Source organism: Leptopilina heterotoma, unplaced genomic scaffold, assembly GCF_015476425.1.
Source record: "Leptopilina heterotoma isolate Lh14 unplaced genomic scaffold, ASM1547642v1 Lhet_7, whole genome shotgun sequence".
NCBI classification, from domain to species: domain Eukaryota; kingdom Metazoa; phylum Arthropoda; class Insecta; order Hymenoptera; family Figitidae; genus Leptopilina; species Leptopilina heterotoma.
This window is the reverse complement of record NW_025111161.1, coordinates 1,449,770-1,469,011: the sequence shown is the minus strand read 5'-3', so window position 1 is coordinate 1,469,011 and position 19,242 is coordinate 1,449,770. Positions and strand designations below refer to the sequence as shown.

General features: G+C 22.8%; 1 protein-coding gene across 2 annotated transcripts; it reads right to left on the bottom strand.

Annotated features, from left to right (window-relative positions):
- Nucleotides 1–1,357: 1,357 nt before the first annotated feature.
- On the bottom strand, nt 1,358–19,066 carry LOC122510532 (PX domain-containing protein kinase-like protein). 2 transcript variants are annotated; one of them, XM_043625269.1, is made up of 9 exons: nt 18,513–19,066; nt 12,273–12,461; nt 9,892–9,988; nt 9,193–9,617; nt 8,894–9,070; nt 5,611–6,024; nt 5,205–5,361; nt 5,071–5,115; nt 2,122–2,259 (listed from the first exon to the last, which is right to left on the bottom strand). In XM_043625269.1, the coding sequence occupies exons 1-8, from the start codon at nt 18,612–18,614 to the stop codon at nt 5,099–5,101; spliced, it is 1,578 nt and encodes a 525-aa protein (XP_043481204.1). In that variant the 5' UTR covers nt 18,615–19,066; the 3' UTR covers nt 2,122–2,259; nt 5,071–5,098. The 2 variants fall into 2 exon arrangements, with proteins under 2 accessions (XP_043481202.1, XP_043481204.1); XM_043625267.1 differs by lacking the exon at nt 5,071–5,115 and having other exon boundaries at nt 1,358–2,259.
- Between the last annotated feature and the right edge of the window lie 176 nt (nt 19,067–19,242).

The window sequence follows — 19,242 nt, the reverse complement described above, 5'->3', positions numbered from 1 at the left end:
GAATATATTTATAATTAAAGAAAAATAATGCAAAAATAGGCTTCGCACTCAATAATTTATTTTCAAAAAGTAAGCTTTAAGACTGAAAAAAGTAGCTACTATCAAAAAATTAAATTTGACAACTAAAAAACTTGTTTTAGACGATTTACAAAATTCACAAAAATTTCATTCTGTATTTACCTGATTTCCATAAAAAATATTTTTTTCCTGATAATAACTTCAATTCTAAATTCTTCTAAATCTCAATTATTTTCCAAACTTTTAGTTAGAAATTTTCGAAATATTGTAGAACTCTTCAAAAATTCGATTATATTTCAAAATAATTTTTAAAAGTAGGAAAATTAATTTTTTAAAGCATAAAATTTATTTCAATTAAATTTGACAAAATTTTCCATTAATTGTCAATTTAAATAAATATTTTTCATTTTTACGATAATATAACATATTCAAAAAAATTTTAATTACAATTTTTCAAAAGACAAATTTTCTTTTTGATAACTTCAAATTAAATTATTCAAAATATCACATTTTTGTCTAATAAACTTTTTATAATTTTCGAAACTGAAATAATTTAATTCTTTTGTAGAATTTTATTCAAAATTTTTGAAAATAATTATATTGTTTTGAAGAATTTTGTTAAAATTTAAAAAAATTATTTTTCAATAAATTTCAATATTTATTTTAAAGAATTGAATTAAAATTGCAATGAAAATAATTGAATTCCACTAAAAAATTTTATTATTTATGAGAATAATTGAATTCCTTTGAAGAATTTTATTATTTATGAAAATAATTCAATTCCTATAAACAAATTTTTAGAAAATAATTCATTTCTTTCAAGGAATTTTATTAAAATATTTATATAATTAATTTCACTCGAAAAAATTCCTTTAAAATTGTATTTCACATAATTGAATTACTGTGAAAATTTTATTATTCATATTATTTAAATTTTCGCTTTGAATTTCATTAAACTTTTTATAAATAATTTGAATTCTTTTAAGAAATTTCATTAAAGTATATAAATTTGTATTTCTAAATAAATAAAATAGAAGATATTGGAAAATATTTGAATTTCAGCGAAGAATTTCATTATTTGTGAAAATAATTGAATTCCTGCAAAATATTCTCGAAAAATTTTTGAAAATAATTGAAATGTGTCAAAGAATTTTATAAAAATTTTCCTAATTGTTTCTAAGAAAATTTTTTAAAAAATTTTCAATAATAATTTCTTTATTCCAACTATTAGCGAATTTAAATTCGTGAAAATTGGCAAAAATAGGAAAAAGTAGTTTTTAGTGCCACTTTTAAAAAAAAAAAAAAGTATCCAAATAGTAGCTAATCGGAAAAAAAGTAGTAAATGAGTGCGAAACCTGCAAAAAGTACTTTTTTCAACTGCTATTACAGACAATTTTAATATATTAATCTTTTTCGTTACTTTAAACAATTTTTTTTATCAATAATGAATTTATTGATTGAGAGAATATCTATTCGTGCATGGAGAATTAACTAATTTGAAAGACAAAGAATTAAAAAAAAAGCAACAAATTCAACTATTGCACATTCATCAGAAAACATACCTTAAAGCAAATTATCATAACAGCTCGAAACTCGAGAAACTGTTCATCTCTCACTATACAAAAATTGAGCAGTCTTAAAATTTCTCTCATAAAATAATCTGGATACTAATAACGAACTATGTTTTCAATTTAATGAGACAAGCTTCACACAATTATTTTTGTTTAACTTTTATGATGATTAAATTTTCCATGATGTTAAAAATCGTTGGAACAATATTTTACAGGTCAGAAAAAAACGACCCGTTTGTAATTTAATAATAATAATTTTCGACCCAGTCGTCTTCATCACTATTTTTTTTTTTTTTTTTTTTTTTGAATAATACAAACACTCTAGGAATGGAATAAAAAATATTTGTATCATTATTAAAAAGATTTTTTGACACCAGCGAGAGAAACTTGGTTGTGTCCTAAATTTGGAGTGCATCTCTAGGTTAAAAGACTGGTTTAATATTTAACTAACGTCAATGGTGTCCATTGGCAACTTTGCGAAGTTTATTCTTGTCGAACATACAGATGCTTCCGAGCAGAGCGGTACGTTCATTCGATGGCGCCGTATTCGGAAGATTAGTGCCTGAAGACATGGATGATGACGGCAATGGAGGCGGAGGCGGAGCAGCAGGCGCCACCACTGGGCATCGATGTTTCTTTAGTGCGGCATTGCTTTGCAGTTCTGATGAACCTTTAACACAGAATAATCTTTAAATAATTGGAAACTATTTATTTATTTCGTATTCAAGACTGAAGCGCATGACAACTTTTATATTTGTTAATAAAAAAAAAAACTTTTTATCTAATAGTATTTAGGTCTTTTTTGCCCTACAATGGAAAAACTGCGATAAGTGACATGCGACTTAAGGGGACACAGAGTAAATATGTAAATAATAAAATAAAATATGTAAATAATATAATATTAAACTTCATGTTTTTTAATAATTTCAATTTCCATAATATTTTTCAAAAAAAATTAAACTATTTGTAAAAATTTTAATAAAATCCTTCTCAAGAATTCAATTATTTTTACAAGTAAAAAAAGTTTTCCTATAAATTCAATTATTTCAAAAAAAAGGTAATAAAATTCGTTGTAAAAATTGAATTACTTTCATAAATAATAAAATTTTTCCAAGAATTTCAATTATTTTTAATAATAATTCTAAATAAATTCCCAGAAAAATGTAATTATTTTCAAAAATTTTTTGCAAGAATTCAATTTTATTACATTTTACAAATAATAAAATTCTTCGCTGAAATTAAAATATTTTCAAAATCTACTATTTTAATAAAATTTATCAAAAGCATTCAATTATTTAAAAAAAAGGTAATAAAAATTCGATGCAAGAATTCAATTATTCTCCTAAATAATAAAATTCCTCACAGGATTTCAATTACTTTTAATACAATTTTTAAGTAAATTTTTCGAAAAATGTAATTATTTTTAAAGATATTAAAATTCTTGGAAAGAATTCAATTATCAATTATTTTTAATACTTTTTGAACAAGTTCCTTGAGAATTTTCAAATCCATTTTACAAAATAATTTTACAAAATTTCAATTATTCGGAAATTCTTCAAATAAACATTTAGAAAATAAAAACTTAAAATATTTTCAAACAAAAATTCAATTAAACAAATTCAACAAAAATTAATTCTACAGAATTGTTAAAAGTATGAAAAATTCAAATTTTCAAGGATTTTAATTTAAAATCTTTTCAAAATTTAATTATTCCATTAAGATCACGCTTTAATACTTTTAATATTCAATTTATTACAATCTAAAATTTTAACTGAAATTCATTTTAAGTCAATTTTTATTAGAAAAGTCTACGAAAATTCAATTATTAAAATACAAAAATAAATAATTCAATGTTTGACTAGAAATTTATCAACACTTTCTTAAAATAATTGAATTTTTTTGGAAAATTTTTATAAAATAGTAAAAATTGAAAATCATTGAATTCAGGAAATTTTTTTAAAAGTAATTCAAATTTTGACGAGAATTTTTATAAATTTTAAACATAGGTAATCTAAAATTTTAACTGCAATTCACTTTTAAATAAATTTTTATTAGAAAATTCTACGAGAATTCAATTATTTAAATACAAAAATAAATAATTTATTGAGTAATTAAATGTTTCTTAAAATTAAATTCTAATAAAGAATTTTATCAGAAAATTTTTAAATAATGGAATTCTTATGAAGAATTTTAATAAAATTTTTAAGAATAATTACACTTTTCGAAGAATTCGATTAAAATAATGTATTAAAAATAATTGAAATTCAGCTATAGTTTTATTATTTATAAAAATAATTGAATTCCTGAGAAGAATTTTATTATTAATTTACGAGAATAATTAAATACCTGCAAAAATTTTATTATTTATGAAAATAATTGAATTCCTAAGAAGAATTTTATTATTAATTTACGAGAATAATTAAATACCTGCAAAAATTTTATTATTTATGAAAATAATTGAATTCCTGTAAAAAATTATTATTTATGTAAATAATTGAACTATTGCGAAGAAATTTATAAAAAAAAAATTGGTAAATAATTAAATTCCTGTGATATTTTTATTATTTCCGAAAAAATTTAAATATTTGCGTTGAATTTTATTTAAATTTTTGAAAATAATTGAATTTCTGCGAAGAATTTTTTTACTTTAAAAAATAATTGAATTTCTGAAATTATTTATAACTTGTCCAAAATTCAATTTTTTAGTGTTTTAACTGAAATTCTTAAATAAGTCAATTATTTTTATTAATTTTTTAAATACATATATTAAAAAACAATTTCAATTGTTAAAATTTTTCAAAAATCTAAGTTCTTTAAAGTTTCTAATAAAATTCATTTAAAATTGAAATTTTATAAATTTTTAAATTAAAACTTTTTGAAATTCATCTATTTATAAAAATTGTAAACACGACTGTTTTAAAATTCAAATAATTTTGAAATATTTAAGTTAAATTATGTATTAAATAATTTTATGATAAGTAGTTGTTTAAGAATTAAGCTATTTAAAAAAAATTGTTGCCAGAAATAGAAAAAATTGAACGTTTTGTATTAGAATTCGTAGTGATTTCATATTTTATGAGGCAAACAAAAAAGACACCAAAATTCAGAATTTTCTCCATGATTTCTAAGAATTGTAATTTTTTCCAGTACTTTTAATAAAAATCCCCTAAAAATTTTCCATGAATTCTCTGACCTGTGGCAACCCTGTATTGTTATATTAATATTTCTTAATGATACTGAATTATCCTGTGACGAATAATAAATATAGTTTATTATCATTGTTTATAATAACAAAAAAATTTTTTTTGTCAAATCCTTTGACAAATAAATCCTTTTTTTATAGGAAAAAAAAAACATTTTGGCGAAAAATAAATTTTTTTAATTTTAGGTGGCACGTTTCAAAAATTCTTACTCTATAAGACATCTACTGACTGGTTATAGAAAAAAAAGATGGTTTTCAAATGTAAATTCAATGACCTACGTGAAATCAACGAGCGAAGTGTTTGCCATCAACTTTTGTGTCCAGCTTATTGAAAAAGATGAAAACACTGATGTTTTAAATTTGAAACAAAATTCACTTCACAAAAATGTAGACATTTTTTTAAATCTACATACCATGCGAAGGAGGTGTCACAGTTCCGACACTCGTAGCTGTGGAAGTACTCGTTGGACTGTCAGATCTCTCGGGACTTTTTCCGTTCACTTGCTTCGTTCCATTTGTTCCCAATTGGTTTAATGAACGTTGTTCTTGGGCTAGTTTTTGTTCCTTTTTCTTCAACAAAAATTCAAATCACATACATATTTATTTGTCGCTTTAGTCGACTCAAAAATACAAAAAAAAGTCACAAGAATTTTATTTTGTATTCTCCTGATTTTCCCCTTTCACTGATTTCTAAATTCAATTATTCAAAAGCATGAATAATTTTGTTAAATAAATATTTAAATACTAATTCTTATTTGATTTTCTATGGAAAATAATTCTTTTTTTTAATTTTTAAATAATGGTAATGCAAAAATTTACCAATTTTTGTTTGCGCTTCTTCATCTCCTCCTCAGAACTCATCATTTCCTGGACCTTGACGAGTCTTTTCTGATGACGAGCGACTTTCTGCTCATCCCTGAGACGCAATTCGGCTTTATTCGAAGCTTCAAGTAAAGCATCTTTGAGGTGGCAGCTCAGTTTAAAGTGCGGTTTCTCCATACCGCCGGCATTAGCGCTAGCAGTTTTTCTCGCACTTTCAAAAAATGGATGCTCCATGAGATGAAGAACTGTTGGCAGATCTTGCTTTAGAGCTTCCGGAGATAAAATAACGTCTAATAAATTCTTCAAACTTGAATCACAGTGAGACAAATCTGAACATGTAGCTTCCATTAGCGGTCTTCCAAAAGCCATCTCGTATAAAACATGGCCAAATGCGTAGACATCTACTTGCGTCTATTGAAAATAAAAAATAAAAATGGTAAATAATATTAATATCTGAGTTAAGCAAAAAATCAATAAATATTTAATCATTATTTTTCCGTAGTGTTTAAAATTTTACAAAATTTCAAATTTTAATCTTTTGAAGTTCAATAACATAAAAATATTATTATAAAACATGAAGATATCAATAACTCCAAAAGTCTTCGACTCGGAGTCATCGATTTCTTCATGTTTTATAATAATTAAAGATGATCGAGTGATAAAATCATTATTTTATATTATAAGAAAATTGTTACTTCAACTTCTTCAAAATTATTTTCATTATTTCAATTTAATTATTATTTTCTACAATTTTTAATTAAAATTCTTCACTAAATCAATTATTTTTAATAATTTTCAAAAAAGATCTCTGAGAATTAAAAATCTTTTTTTTAAATCAAATGAATTTGTTCACAATTCAATTTTACGTAAAATTTCGATTATTCGGAAATTTTTCAATTAAATAGATATATTGGAAAATAAAAATTTCAAGTAATTTAAAAACAAACTTCAATTAAACTTTTTTAAAAAAAATTAATTCGTCGAAATTCTTAGTTTGTATGAAAAATTCAGATTTCCAAAAATTTTAATTTGAAACCTTTTCAAAATTTAACTATTTTTATAAATTCACGCTCTAATACTTTTAATATACAATTCTTATCTAAAATTTTAACTGAAATTTATTTTCAAATCAACTTTTTTTTAAAAGTCTACGAGAATTCAATTATTTAAATATGTAAAAAAATAAATAATTTATTAAATAATTGAATGTGTGAATAGGAATTTATCAACATTTTTTTTAAATAATTGAATTCTTTTGAAAAATTTTAATATAAAATTGTAGAAATTGAAAATCATTGAATTCAGGAACCTTTTTGAAAATAATTGAATTTCAGAGAAGAATTTTATTACATATTTATAAAGATAATTGAAATTTTGCCTAGAATTTTGTTTTTCAGTTTCGAACATAAAATATTATAAAATTCTTTTAGAATTCAATTATTTGAATTCAAAAATAAATTATTTATTCAATAATTGAAAGTTTCTTAAAATTGAATTCTCTTAAAGAATTTTATCAACATATTTTTAAATAATTTTCTATGAAATAAATAAATGAATAATTTAATTCTTTTGACGAATTTTAATAAAATTTTTAGGAATAATAACATTTATCGAGGAATTCGATTAAAATTGTATTAAAAATAATTTTAATGCGAGGATGAGTTTTAATATTTATGAAAATAATTGAATTTCTAAAAAGAATTTTTTTATGTATGAAAATAATTTTATTATTTTTGAAATTAATTAAATTATTGCGAAGATATTTATAAAATATTTGTAAATAATTGAATTCCTGTGACATTTTTGTTATTTGTGAAAGTAATTAAATATTTGCGTAGAATTTTAAGCAACTCGTTTAAAATTTAATTAATTTTGAAATACTTATGTAAGTAAAATTATTCATTAAATAATTTCTAAGTAATAATTTTATTATTATTAAGAATTTTTTTAATTGAATTCATTTATGAAATATTAAAATTTTATTAAAAATAATTGAATTTTTGCAAAGATTTTCTTATTTAAATAAAATTGAATTCGTTTCGAAGGACTTACTAAAATTTGAGAAAATAATTCAATTCTTTCGTGAAGGTTTATTAAAATTTTGTTGATAATCAAAAAATTTATTTTTGAAAATAAAAAATTTTGTAATTTGCATAATAATTATAAATTGAATATCACGTTTCGAGCGTAACATTTGCTAGTTTATAAATTATTGAATTCCTATCAAATTTTTATTATTTTTAAAAATAATTAAATGTTTGCGAAGAATTTTATTTAAATAATTGAATTCCTTTGGAAAATTTTATTAAAATAGTAGATATTAAAAATCACTGAATTGAGAAAACTTTTTGAAAACAGTTGAAATTTTGACAAGAATTTTATTAAAATTTTTGACAATAATTGAAATTTTGACAAGAATTTTGTTACAAATTTTGAAAATAATTGAAATTTTGACAAGAATTTTATTAAAATTTTTGAAAATAATTGAATTTCTGCGAAGAATTTTATTATTTATAAAGATAATTGAAACTTTGACGAGAATTTAAAAAAGTTTTTGAATATAATAAATTGAATTTCTGCGAAGAATTTTATCACTTTTGAAAATAATTGAATTTCTGCAATCATTTGTAACTTCTCCAAATTCAATTCTTTTTAGTGTTTCTAACTAAAAAATTCTTCTATAAATTTATTGTTTTTAATAATTAATTAAATATAAATTTAAAAAATTTAATTATTTTCAGAAGAAATTGAATTATTCAAATTTTTCAAAAATCTAAGTTTTTTAAAATTTCTAATTAAATTCATTTAAAATTGAAATTTTACAAAATTTACAATTAAAACCTTTTGAAATTGATCTATTTATAAAAATTGTAATTTCAACTCTTTTAAAATTCAATTAATTTTTAAACTTTTAAGTAAAAATTTTCAAAAAATAATATATAATAGTAATAATTTTATGATAGTTCTTCAAGAATTATCAATTAAGTTATTTAAACAGAAATTATTGTCAGAAATAAAAAAAATTGAATGTTTTGTATTAAAATTCGTGGTAATTTCATAGTTTATGAACTTTTCGCTTTCGGTAATTAGTTTTTAAGAATAAACACAATAACTTTAGAAAATAACAAATTTCCAAGATTCCGATCAAAATTCCCTGACTTTTACAGGCTTTTCCAAAGTTTATAAAATTTTCCAGCCTGAAGTGTCATCCAGATCCAATTTTTGGTTCACTTATTTTTTAGTTTCTGTTTATCAGTTAATAAGATTTCTGAAAACTCACAGTTGCATGTAGTTTTCGTCTCTGGACCACGTAAGGCCGATAAAATGCCGGAAGACCTAGTAGACCATTCTCAATATCTAATAATTTAGCGCCTGAAGTCGTGAGAAGAACATTTCCAGTATGTAAATGACCATAAGGCAACCCCTTTTCATGAAGAAAGGATAAAGCTTCCAAAATCTAAAAATCAAAATTAACTATTTTTCCATTACTTAATTTAGGAAAATTTCAATAATTTTTTTAATCAAATTTCTTCACAACGTTTAGAGAAAAAGAATGAAATATTTTCTCGTTAAACTAACCTCGTAACCGTAATTTGCTATTTCTAAAGCCGATAAAGACTTGGTCTGCTTGGGATTTCCATATTTTTTAATGAAAGGTTGCTTAGGCTTTGTGTTGCAGAGAGTATCGCGCAGGGTTCCCTCTGCGTGAAAATTTCGAATAGTCAAGGCTCCGTTTTCAGTTACGTGTTGATGTACAATTCCTTCAATGTGTGCGTGTTTTAAAGTGCTTAAACTCTTGAAGACACCTTGCATGTCCTTGTCCTGCAGATGTTTATCTGGTCCAAATTCCACCCAGGCAAGTAATAATTCTTGCTTGTGATTTTGCCTATTTTTAACGGTGTAATAATGCTTCCTCAGCCGCCATCCCATATCCGGAATGGCCTTTCCGACCTCATAATTCGCATCGCTACGTAAGGCTAGAGACACTTGTTGAAGTGCAATTTCTGAAACATTTTCGTTACATATTTTTCAATTAAATTCAAAACCAACTTAGTAGCAATACCGTTTTTTAATTTCATTAATTTTTGTGAAATCCGTATAACACAGCTGGTCAATAAAGTGTCCATTATTGCCCTAGGGTAATAATGGGTACTTTATTGACCTGTGAGCGATCAATGAAGTACACTTTATTGACCTAGGGTAATATTGCCAAATACAGGTAGATAAAGTGGCCAAATTTGCATAAAATTATTTAAACTCTAATTTTTAATCACTCACCATGCAAGGGCGCTGTATAATTCTCTGGGTCGAGAAATTTTTTCATAGGTAAGGACGACGCCAATATAGGATTCATTAGTATCACGTGTAGATAATTCTGATAAAGAAAGAAACATTTAAAACTTAACTGAATATTTATATTTCTAATAATAAGAATATTTATTGTTATAAATATTATATGATCCACAAGTTTTGAACGTTCAAATGAACGAAACACTTTTTATTAGAAATGTTTTTATAATTTATTGTTTGCAATAAACATTAAAAACTTAAATTTTACACTTAGAAACTTTATAATTCATTTATTTTATATCGACAAAAATTATTGTAATAAATATTCAAATTAAAGAAGAAAATAAATAAATTTCGTTCATTTGAACGTTCAGAACTTTAGGATCATAATATTATTATAAAATGTTTTATAATAATAAATATTAACTTAACAATTAAATAATATGACCGAATGATAAATTAATTCTTCAAAATTATTTTCATCATTTCAATTCAATTGTTATTTTCCAGAAATTTTAACTAAAATTCTACTTTAAATCAATCATTTTTAATAATTTTTGAAATTTTTTTTTTTTTTTTTTTCATTTTTTTTTTTATTAAAAACTTCTACGAGAATTCATTTATTTAAATACAAAAATTAGTAATTTATTTAATAATTGAATTCTTTCGACAAATTTTAATAAAAAATTTAAAAAATTTAAAAATTGTATTAAAAATAATTGAAATTCTGCCATGAGTTTTAATATTTAAAAAAAAATAATTGAATTTCTAAAAACAATTTTATTTATTTAAGAAAATAATTGATTTTATGTAAAAAAAACTTTATTATTTATGGAAATAATTGAATTATTGGGAAGAAAATTATAAAAAAAAATTGTAAATAATTGAATTCCTGTGAGATTTTTGTTATTTATGAAAATAATTAAATGTTTACGTAGAATTTTATTAAAATTTTTTTTAAATAATTGAATTCTTTTGGAAAATTTTATTAAAATAGTAGATATTAAAAAATATTGAATTGAGCTGAAAATTTTGGAAAATAATTGAAATTTTGCCAAGAATATTATTAAAATTTTTCAATATAATATTGAATTTCTGAGAAGAATTTTATTATTTATAAAGATAATTGAAATTTTGACAAGAATTTTTAAAAATTTCTTACATAATTGAATTTGTGCGAAGAATTTTATTATTTTTTAAAATAATTGAATTTTTGCAATCAATTCTTACTTATTGAATATTTTAAAGTTTTTAACTAAAATTCTCCTATAAATTCATTGCTTTTAATAATTAATTTTTAACTAATTTTAAAAGAATTTGAATTATTAAAATTTTTCAAAAATCTAAGTTCTTAAAAATTTCTAATAAAATTCATTTAAAATTGAAATTTTCTAAAATTTCCATTTAAAATTTTTGGAAATTTATTTATAAAGATTGTAAACGCAACTATTTTAAAATTGAATTAATTTTGAAATATTTAAGTAAAATTATTCATTAATTCATTTCTATTGAGTAATAATTTTATGATAGTTTTTCAAGAAGTAAGTTATTTAGAAACAAATTGTTATCAGAAATAGAAAAAAATTGAAGGTTTTGTACTGGAATTTGTGGTAATTTATATTTATTTTATAAAAGAAAAATATTAAAAAAAACATTTGTTTTCGGTTTGGTTTGACGTGTTATTGCTCAAAAAGAAGATACAAATAAACAATTTGAAAGAATAAATTCTATCTAAGATTATGTTATTTGAAATGAAATTGAGAACGAAGGATTCTATACTGAACGATGCCTTCTATTCTCAGCACTTTTCATGCTCATCAATTATCCAAAAATCGATACGTCCGACTGTTAAAAATTTGCTGATTTCTAAAGGGATCCTCAATAAATTACGTGACACGAAATAATGGTAGATGAGGGCAAGGAAAATTATCACAGGTGATTTCTTGAATGGATCGAGAGTTCCACATAATTCTTAATTATAAATTTTTATTAAAGCTTTGAATTTAAAATAAAAAACTGCAAATCAAAAAATATTCAGTAAAATAGAATTATTGTTACAGAGTTTGTAAGGAAACCCCCGAGTAACGAGTTTCATAAAAATTCAAAATGTTTTGAAAATTCGTAAATTTTAACTTTAACAAACTTTAACAAAAGATTATCATTTTTTTTTAAACAGCAAATTTTAGATACTTTCTGGTCTATACATTTTTGAAGCCTTCTCTTTGCTGAAGAAAACGGACCAAATTTGAATTAAAGATATTAATTTTCTTTATAGATATTAAACTTTTTGAAAGTGGGACACTTATGTCCCAAGAGCGTTAAAAGGGTTAAGTATAAGAAATATTAATTTTTATGCAATTAAAATTAACCTGTAGAGCAACTTGACGTCGAGCTACGAAATCTGGTTCCATGTTACCGATAATCCTCTTTGGAGGTAAAGGTAAGTTGAGGCCGGAAGCCAATAAAGCCCCATTGAGTTGTATGAAGTCATTGTAACGTCTACAAACTCTCCAAGATCTCTCAGGAAATGGACCTCTTTGTGTCCTAATCACGTATTCCTATAATAAACAGATAAATAAATTTATAAAAAAAATCCACATTAACAAAATAATTCAGTTATTTAATAAATACAAATATTTAAAAAATTAAAAGTTATTATACAGCTTTGCTAAAATGTTAAAGAGAAGAGATGCATGAAACTCCTTATAAGTCAGAATAATATATCTAAAAATAATATTTTTAAATAATAAATAAATAATAATAATAATAATAATAATAATAATAATAATAATAATATAATAAAATAAAAATAATAATATTTCTCAAAATTGCAATTATTTAGTAACTTCTCAAAAATTCAATTATTATCTAAAACTTTAACTGAAATTAATTTCTAAATCAATTTTTATTAGAAAATTCTACGAGAATTAAATTATTTAAATAGAAATTATTGTCGGAAATAGAAAAAATTCAGAATATTCTTATAAGTTCTAAACATTTAATTATTTCCAGTATTTATCAATCATAGAAATTTTAAATTAATTTTAAACAATTTTTCAGCAATATTTATAAAGAAAAAAATATTTTAAAAATTTTCCATTTCCGTTTTTAAGACCATTATTTATTTCAATCTTCTTGCTCTAATTGCTTTTTTAACCTACTAAGAGAATATATGGGTTGGCCCGCATTGTAAGAAATATCAAAAAAACAGGTTTGGTATTTAGGGAGTAGTATAATAAAAAAAACGGTAAAATTATTATTATTATTATTTAACTAACGAATTTTTAATCCTTTGTTTCCTAAATTCAACATTTTTTCTTCACTTTTATGGAATTTAGCTTCATTATTTTTGTGCTTTTGGAAAATTCTTTACTTATTAAATTGTCTCGACTCTTTGGTAAAAAATCTAAAATTATCAAAAATTCGAAAAAATTCAAAAATCCGATTTTCTTAAAATTTAACATTTTTTCCTCTCTTTTATGGGATTTAGCTTCATTATTTTTGTGCTTTTGGAAAATACTTTACTTATTTAATAGTCTCGACTCTTTGGTAAAAAATCTAAAATTATCAAAAATTCGAAAAATTTCAAAAATCCGATTTTCTTAAAATTCAACACTTTTTCCTCTCCTTTATGGGATTTAGCTTCATTATTTTTGTGCTTTTGGAAAATACTTTACTTATTTAATAGTCTCGACTCTTTGGTAAAAAATCTAAAATTATCAAAAATTCGAAAAAATTCAAAAATCCGATTTTCTTAAAATTCAACATTTTTTCCTCTCCTTTATGGGATTTAGCTTCATTATTTTTGTGCTTTTGGAAAATACTTTACTTATTTAATAGTCTCGACTCTTTGGTAAAAAATCTAAATATATCAAAAATTCGAAAAATTTTAAAATTCCGATTTTCTTAAAATTTAACATTTTTTCCTCTCCTTTATGGGATTCAGCTTCATTATTTTTGTGCTTTCGGAAAATACTTTACTTATTTAATAGTCTCGACTCTTTGGTAAAAAATCTAAAATTATCAAAAATTCGAAAACATTCAAAAATCCGATTTTCTTAAAATTCAACATTTTTTATTCTCTTTTATGGGATTTAGCTTCATTATTTTTGTGCTTTTGCAAAATACTTTACTTATTAAATTGTCTCGACTCTTTGGTAAAAAAATCTGAAATTATTAAAAATTCGAAAAATTTTAAAAATCCGATCTTCTTAAAATTCAACATTTTTTCCTCTCCTTTATGGGATTTAGCTTCATTATTTTTGTGCTTTTGGAAAATACTTTACTTATTTAATAGTCTCGACTCTTTGGTAAAAAATCTAAAATTATCAAAAATTCGAAAAAATTCAAAAATCCGTTTTTCTTAAAATTCAACATTTTTTCTTCTCTTTTACTGCATTTAGCTTCAATATTTTTGGGCTCTTGAAAAATACTTTACTTATTCAAAAGTCTCCACCCTTTGGTAAAAAATCAAAAATTATCAAAAATTCGAAAAATTTTAAAAATCCGATTTTCTTAAAATTCAACATTTTTTCCTCTCCTTTATGGGATTTAGCTTCATTATTTTTGTGCTTTTGGAAAATTCTTTACTTATTAAATTGTCTCGACTCTTTGGTAAAAAATCTAAAATTATCAAAAATTCGAAAAATTTTAAAAATCCGATTTTCTTAAAATTCAACATTTTTTCCTCTCCTTTATGGGATTTAGCTTCATTATTTTTGTGCTTTCGGAAAATACTTTACTTATTTAATAGTCTCGACTCTTTGGTAAAAAATCTAAAATTATCAAAAATTCGAAAAAATTCAAAAATCCGATTTTCTTAAAATTCAACATTTTTTCCTCTCCTTTATGGGATTTAGCTTCATTATTTTTGTGCTTTTGGAAAATACTTTACTTATTTAATAGTCTCGACTCTTTGGTAAAAAATCTAAAATTATCAAAAATTCGAAAAATTTCAAAAATTCGATTTTCTTAAAATTCAACATTTTTTCCTCTCCTTTATGGGATTTAGCTTCATTATTTTTGTGCTTTTGGAAAATACTTTACTTATTAATTTGTTTCGACTCTTTGGTAAAAAATCTAAAATTATCAAAAATTCGAAAACATTCAAAAATCCGATTTTCTTAAAATTCAACATTTTTTATTCTTTTTTATAGGATTTAGCTTCATTATTTTTGTGCTTTTGCAAAATACTTTACTTATTAAATTGTCTCGACTCTTTGGTAAAAAAATCTAAAATTATCAAAAATTCGAAAAATTTCAAAAATTCGATTTTCTTAAAATTCAACATTTTTTCCTCTCCTTTATGGGATTTAGCTTCATTATTTTTGTGCTTTCGGAAAATACTTTACTTATTTAATAGTCTCGACTCTTTGGTAAAAAAACTAAAATTATCAAAAATTCGAAAAAATTCAAAAATCCGATTTTCTTAAAATTCAACATTTTTTCCTCTCCTTTATGGGATTTAGCTTCATTATTTTTGTGCTTTTGGAAAATACTTTACTTATTTAATAGTCTCGACTCTTTGGTAAAAAATCTAAAATTATCAAAAATTCGAAAAATTTCAAAAATTCGATTTTCTTAAAATTCAACATTTTTTCCTCTCCTTTATGGGATTTAGCTTCATTATTTTTGTGCTTTTGGAAAATACTTTACTTATTAATTTGTCTCGACTCTTTGGTAAAAAATCTAAAATTATCAAAAATTCGAAAAATTTCAAAAATCCGATTTTCTTAAAATTCAACATTTTTTATTCTCTTTTATAGGATTTAACTTCATTATTTTTGTGCTTTTGCAAAATACTTTACTTATTAAATTGTCTCGACTCTTTGGTAAAAAAATCTAAAATTATCAAAAATTCGAAAAATTTCAAAAATTCGATTTTCTTAAAATTCAACATTTTTTCCTCTCCTTTATGGGATTTAGCTTCATTATTTTTGTGCTTTTGGAAAATACTTTACTTATTTAATAGTCTCGACTCTTTGGTAAAAAATCTAAAATTATCAAAAATTCGAAAAATTTCAAAAATCCGTTTTTCTTAAAATTCAACATTTTTTCTTCTCTTTTACTGCATTTAGCTTCAATATTTTTGGGCTCTTGAAAAATACTTTACTTATTCAAAAGTCTCCACCCTTTGGTAAAAAATCAAAAATTATCAAAAATTCGACATTTTTTCTATTTTTTATACCAAAAATACAAATTAATTAATTAATCAGAAAATATCAACATTAACTTGATGCAAGAATTAATCAATATTTAACCCTTTGAGGAGCAGTGATACATTCAATTCATATGAACATTTTTTTGTTCACTCGTGCATAACTTTGTTGATTTTAAAAACTGAATATTGAAACAATAATTTTGTCTAATGTAGCAAATTTCTTACTTTACATACTGGTCTTTAAATAAAAAACTTTAATAACTTTTTCTGAAAAGCTTGCTTAAAAATTAGGAATCACTATTTTTTTTAGAAAAAAGTTGATCTAAAAAAATGAAAAAAAATTTCAAAATACTTTTTTTTTAAATTTTATTGTAGAAATGGGTTGTATTTATCTAAAAAAAAATTAGCTAAGAATAGTTTTGCATCCATTTTACAAAAAATAAAAAAATTTCATTTTTTTGATTTTTCGAATTTTTTGGTAAAATGTCATAACTTTCGTTCAAGTTAATATTTTTTAATCGGATAAAAATTTTCAAGCTTGGAGCAATGTACAGACAGAAGTCTGATTTTATTAATATAGATTTTTAAAACTTAATTATCTTAAAAAAATATTCAAAAATAATTTTTGAAAGATTTGTCTATACAATTATTTTTCGTAATATATAAAAATTAAAAATAAGTTGCATTTCATACTAAAAATGTGATATTTTGTCGCAATATTAGGGAAAAAAAAGTCAAAAAAGTGTTAATTTTAGAAAATAAGTCGATAAAAGTCGCATTTTTTAAAAATATTCGAAGAAAAGTTTAAAATCGAAATATTAATAAAAAATAAATCCAGAGTAACTCTTTCTTTGAGTAATTTCTTATCTTTTACTTGAAATACTACCTCTACCAATCTGAGTTTAATTTGAGTGTAGATTATAGATAAGAATAATTAAATATGATAAAAAATAATTATTGCGTAATTGTTTAAGTATAGAAGACAAAAAATGTTTTTTTTTAAACTTTTCAGTCTTCTTTTACGTAATTAGATTTATATGCAGTCTGCAAGAAAGATATACAAGAAACAAAAATAAGTTTATCAAAATAAAACCCATTTTTGATATAAAACTCAACAAACATTAATGAGCAAAGAATTTTAAGCAACATATTTATCTTTCTTTATAAAACAAAAGGTTTAAAATGATTTAAAATTAATTTAAACATTTCAACAATATAAGGAAGATTAAGAGAATAAAATCATTTCATTTTAAGGAAAATGCAATAATTAAATTGTTGCGTATAAAATAATTTCAACATATTTTATCTTAAAACTGGCTCACTGGAATTTTCCTACCATTAATTTTTTTTCTTATATTTCAATCATATTAGAAATTATTATTAGGGATTTGCACAAAACTTAAAAAATATTTAACAGAGAAATTAATGTTAATTTTTAAATTCTAATTAATTTGAATTTTTAAAGTTTTATTAATGTTATTAATGTAAATATTAGTTTTGCTAATTAAGTCTTTTTTTTTAAAAAAGAAAAACGCGCCTAAATCGACTATCGATGAACGATTAAGACTTACTGTTTATTCTGTACCGAGTGTTGAATTACAAAGCCAAGTGTAAAGAGTATTAATAGCATGTTATAATAATCAAATGTTTCAACTTAGTGAACCTAAATATCGTCTCATTTTCGAATACGAAATTTGAATTTTTTAATTATTATTAGTCATAAGTTTATATTTAGTCCACGTGAATTGTATAATTATCTGAATTTTTTTTGCACCTTAATATTTACCATAAAAAGGCTTAAAAATTTCTTTTGTTTTTGATTATTTTGAATGAGTAATTTTTTACAAATTATTCTGTAAATCGAATATAATGATGCCCTCTTATATTTATTAAGTCCTTAAGAAAGAAAAATTTAAAAAAATTTATTAAACTCCACAGTTGCAATATTTGAAAAAAATGGTAAAAATTCGCTTTTTTTGAAAATAGTCAATAAAAGTTGAAAAAAAACTCGTAATATTCGAGGCTCTATTAGTGCGTATTATTGTCTGTGAATCATTTTAAATTAGTTACTTAGACAAAAAGATACGTTTTTTGATATCAGTTTATTTATTTTAAAACTGAAAATAAAAACTTTCATTCTGTATCAATATTATCAAAACATTCACAAATTTCGTAAAATTTATCAAATTATTAAAAAAATTATCATTTAATTATTATAGACAATTACTCAATTACTTGCAATTAAAAAAAATGAAAGAATTCAATATAAATTTATTGAAAAGATTTGTATTGCAATAATAAAAAGGGTGAATTTACTGAAGCGAGATCAATAATGGTATTATAGTCAACATTGAGAAAACAAGTATAGTTGACAGCTGATTGATGTGACAGAAATGTCAAAGCAAAACGAGTGAGTGTAAACAGTTTTGAAGAAAAAAAAACAACTCACCGTATGTCCGTCGACTGTTCTGGCATTTTCGATGACACTAGTTAACTTCTCTGTATCATCTAGTAGCACTTTATTTGTATACCTCTTCTCAAACAAAGCCATTGATTATTAATCCAACTGTACGCAGAGCCCGTGTGGGGCGAGCTGCGAATATCCGTCGCGAAATTTCCGCGCGGTGCCATAAATGACGTTCCTTAACTTCATCTCAACATGGACTGACACAAGTCAACAAACTATTATTAGTTCTCACTAATTTAAATGTAATAATTATACAACTTTGTAAAAAGTTTCCTATACACACAACTTTAGGTTCAAACAATGATGATAAGGATTATTTCACAAGACTGACGTTATCGTTTAGTGACAGGCAAATCATAATAATAAAGCGTATGCACAAGTCCTATTCTGTTAAATTGGAACTGACTTTAAGAATAAACTAAAGATGGAAACTCCCTCAACATTGAAACCATCCAAGTTTTTTTAGTTTGGAGGTGGTGATGTGATTTTGACATCGATGTTTGATATCTCGATGATGATTAACGTCTTAAGGTGCTTTCGCAATAGTTGATTTTCATTGAAGGCCAACTTTCAGGGGCTTTCTACAACACTATTTTGTTTCTTCAACGCGAACAAAATGCACGGTGTGCATGAACTTTAGGTATAATCCTAAGGGTGCGATCCCATTAGCAGAATACGTCGACCGAAAGCGAACGCGACGCATGAGATAGAA

What these genes read in the sequence shown, in the direction of transcription:
- LOC122510532 (XM_043625267.1), bottom strand. Translation starts at nt 18,614, where the DNA reads ATGGCTTTGTTTGAGAAGAGGTATACAAATAAAGTGCTACTAGATGAT. An exon ending in GACGTCAAGTTGCTCTACAG is followed by an intron (nt 9,989 to 12,272) that starts GTTAATTTTAAT and finishes TTTCTTTATCAG; the next exon opens with AATTATCTACACGTGATACT. An exon ending in AGAAGCGCAAACAAAAATTG is followed by an intron (nt 5,362 to 5,610) that starts GTAAATTTTTGC and finishes TTTTTGTTGAAG; the next exon opens with AAAAAGGAACAAAAACTAGC.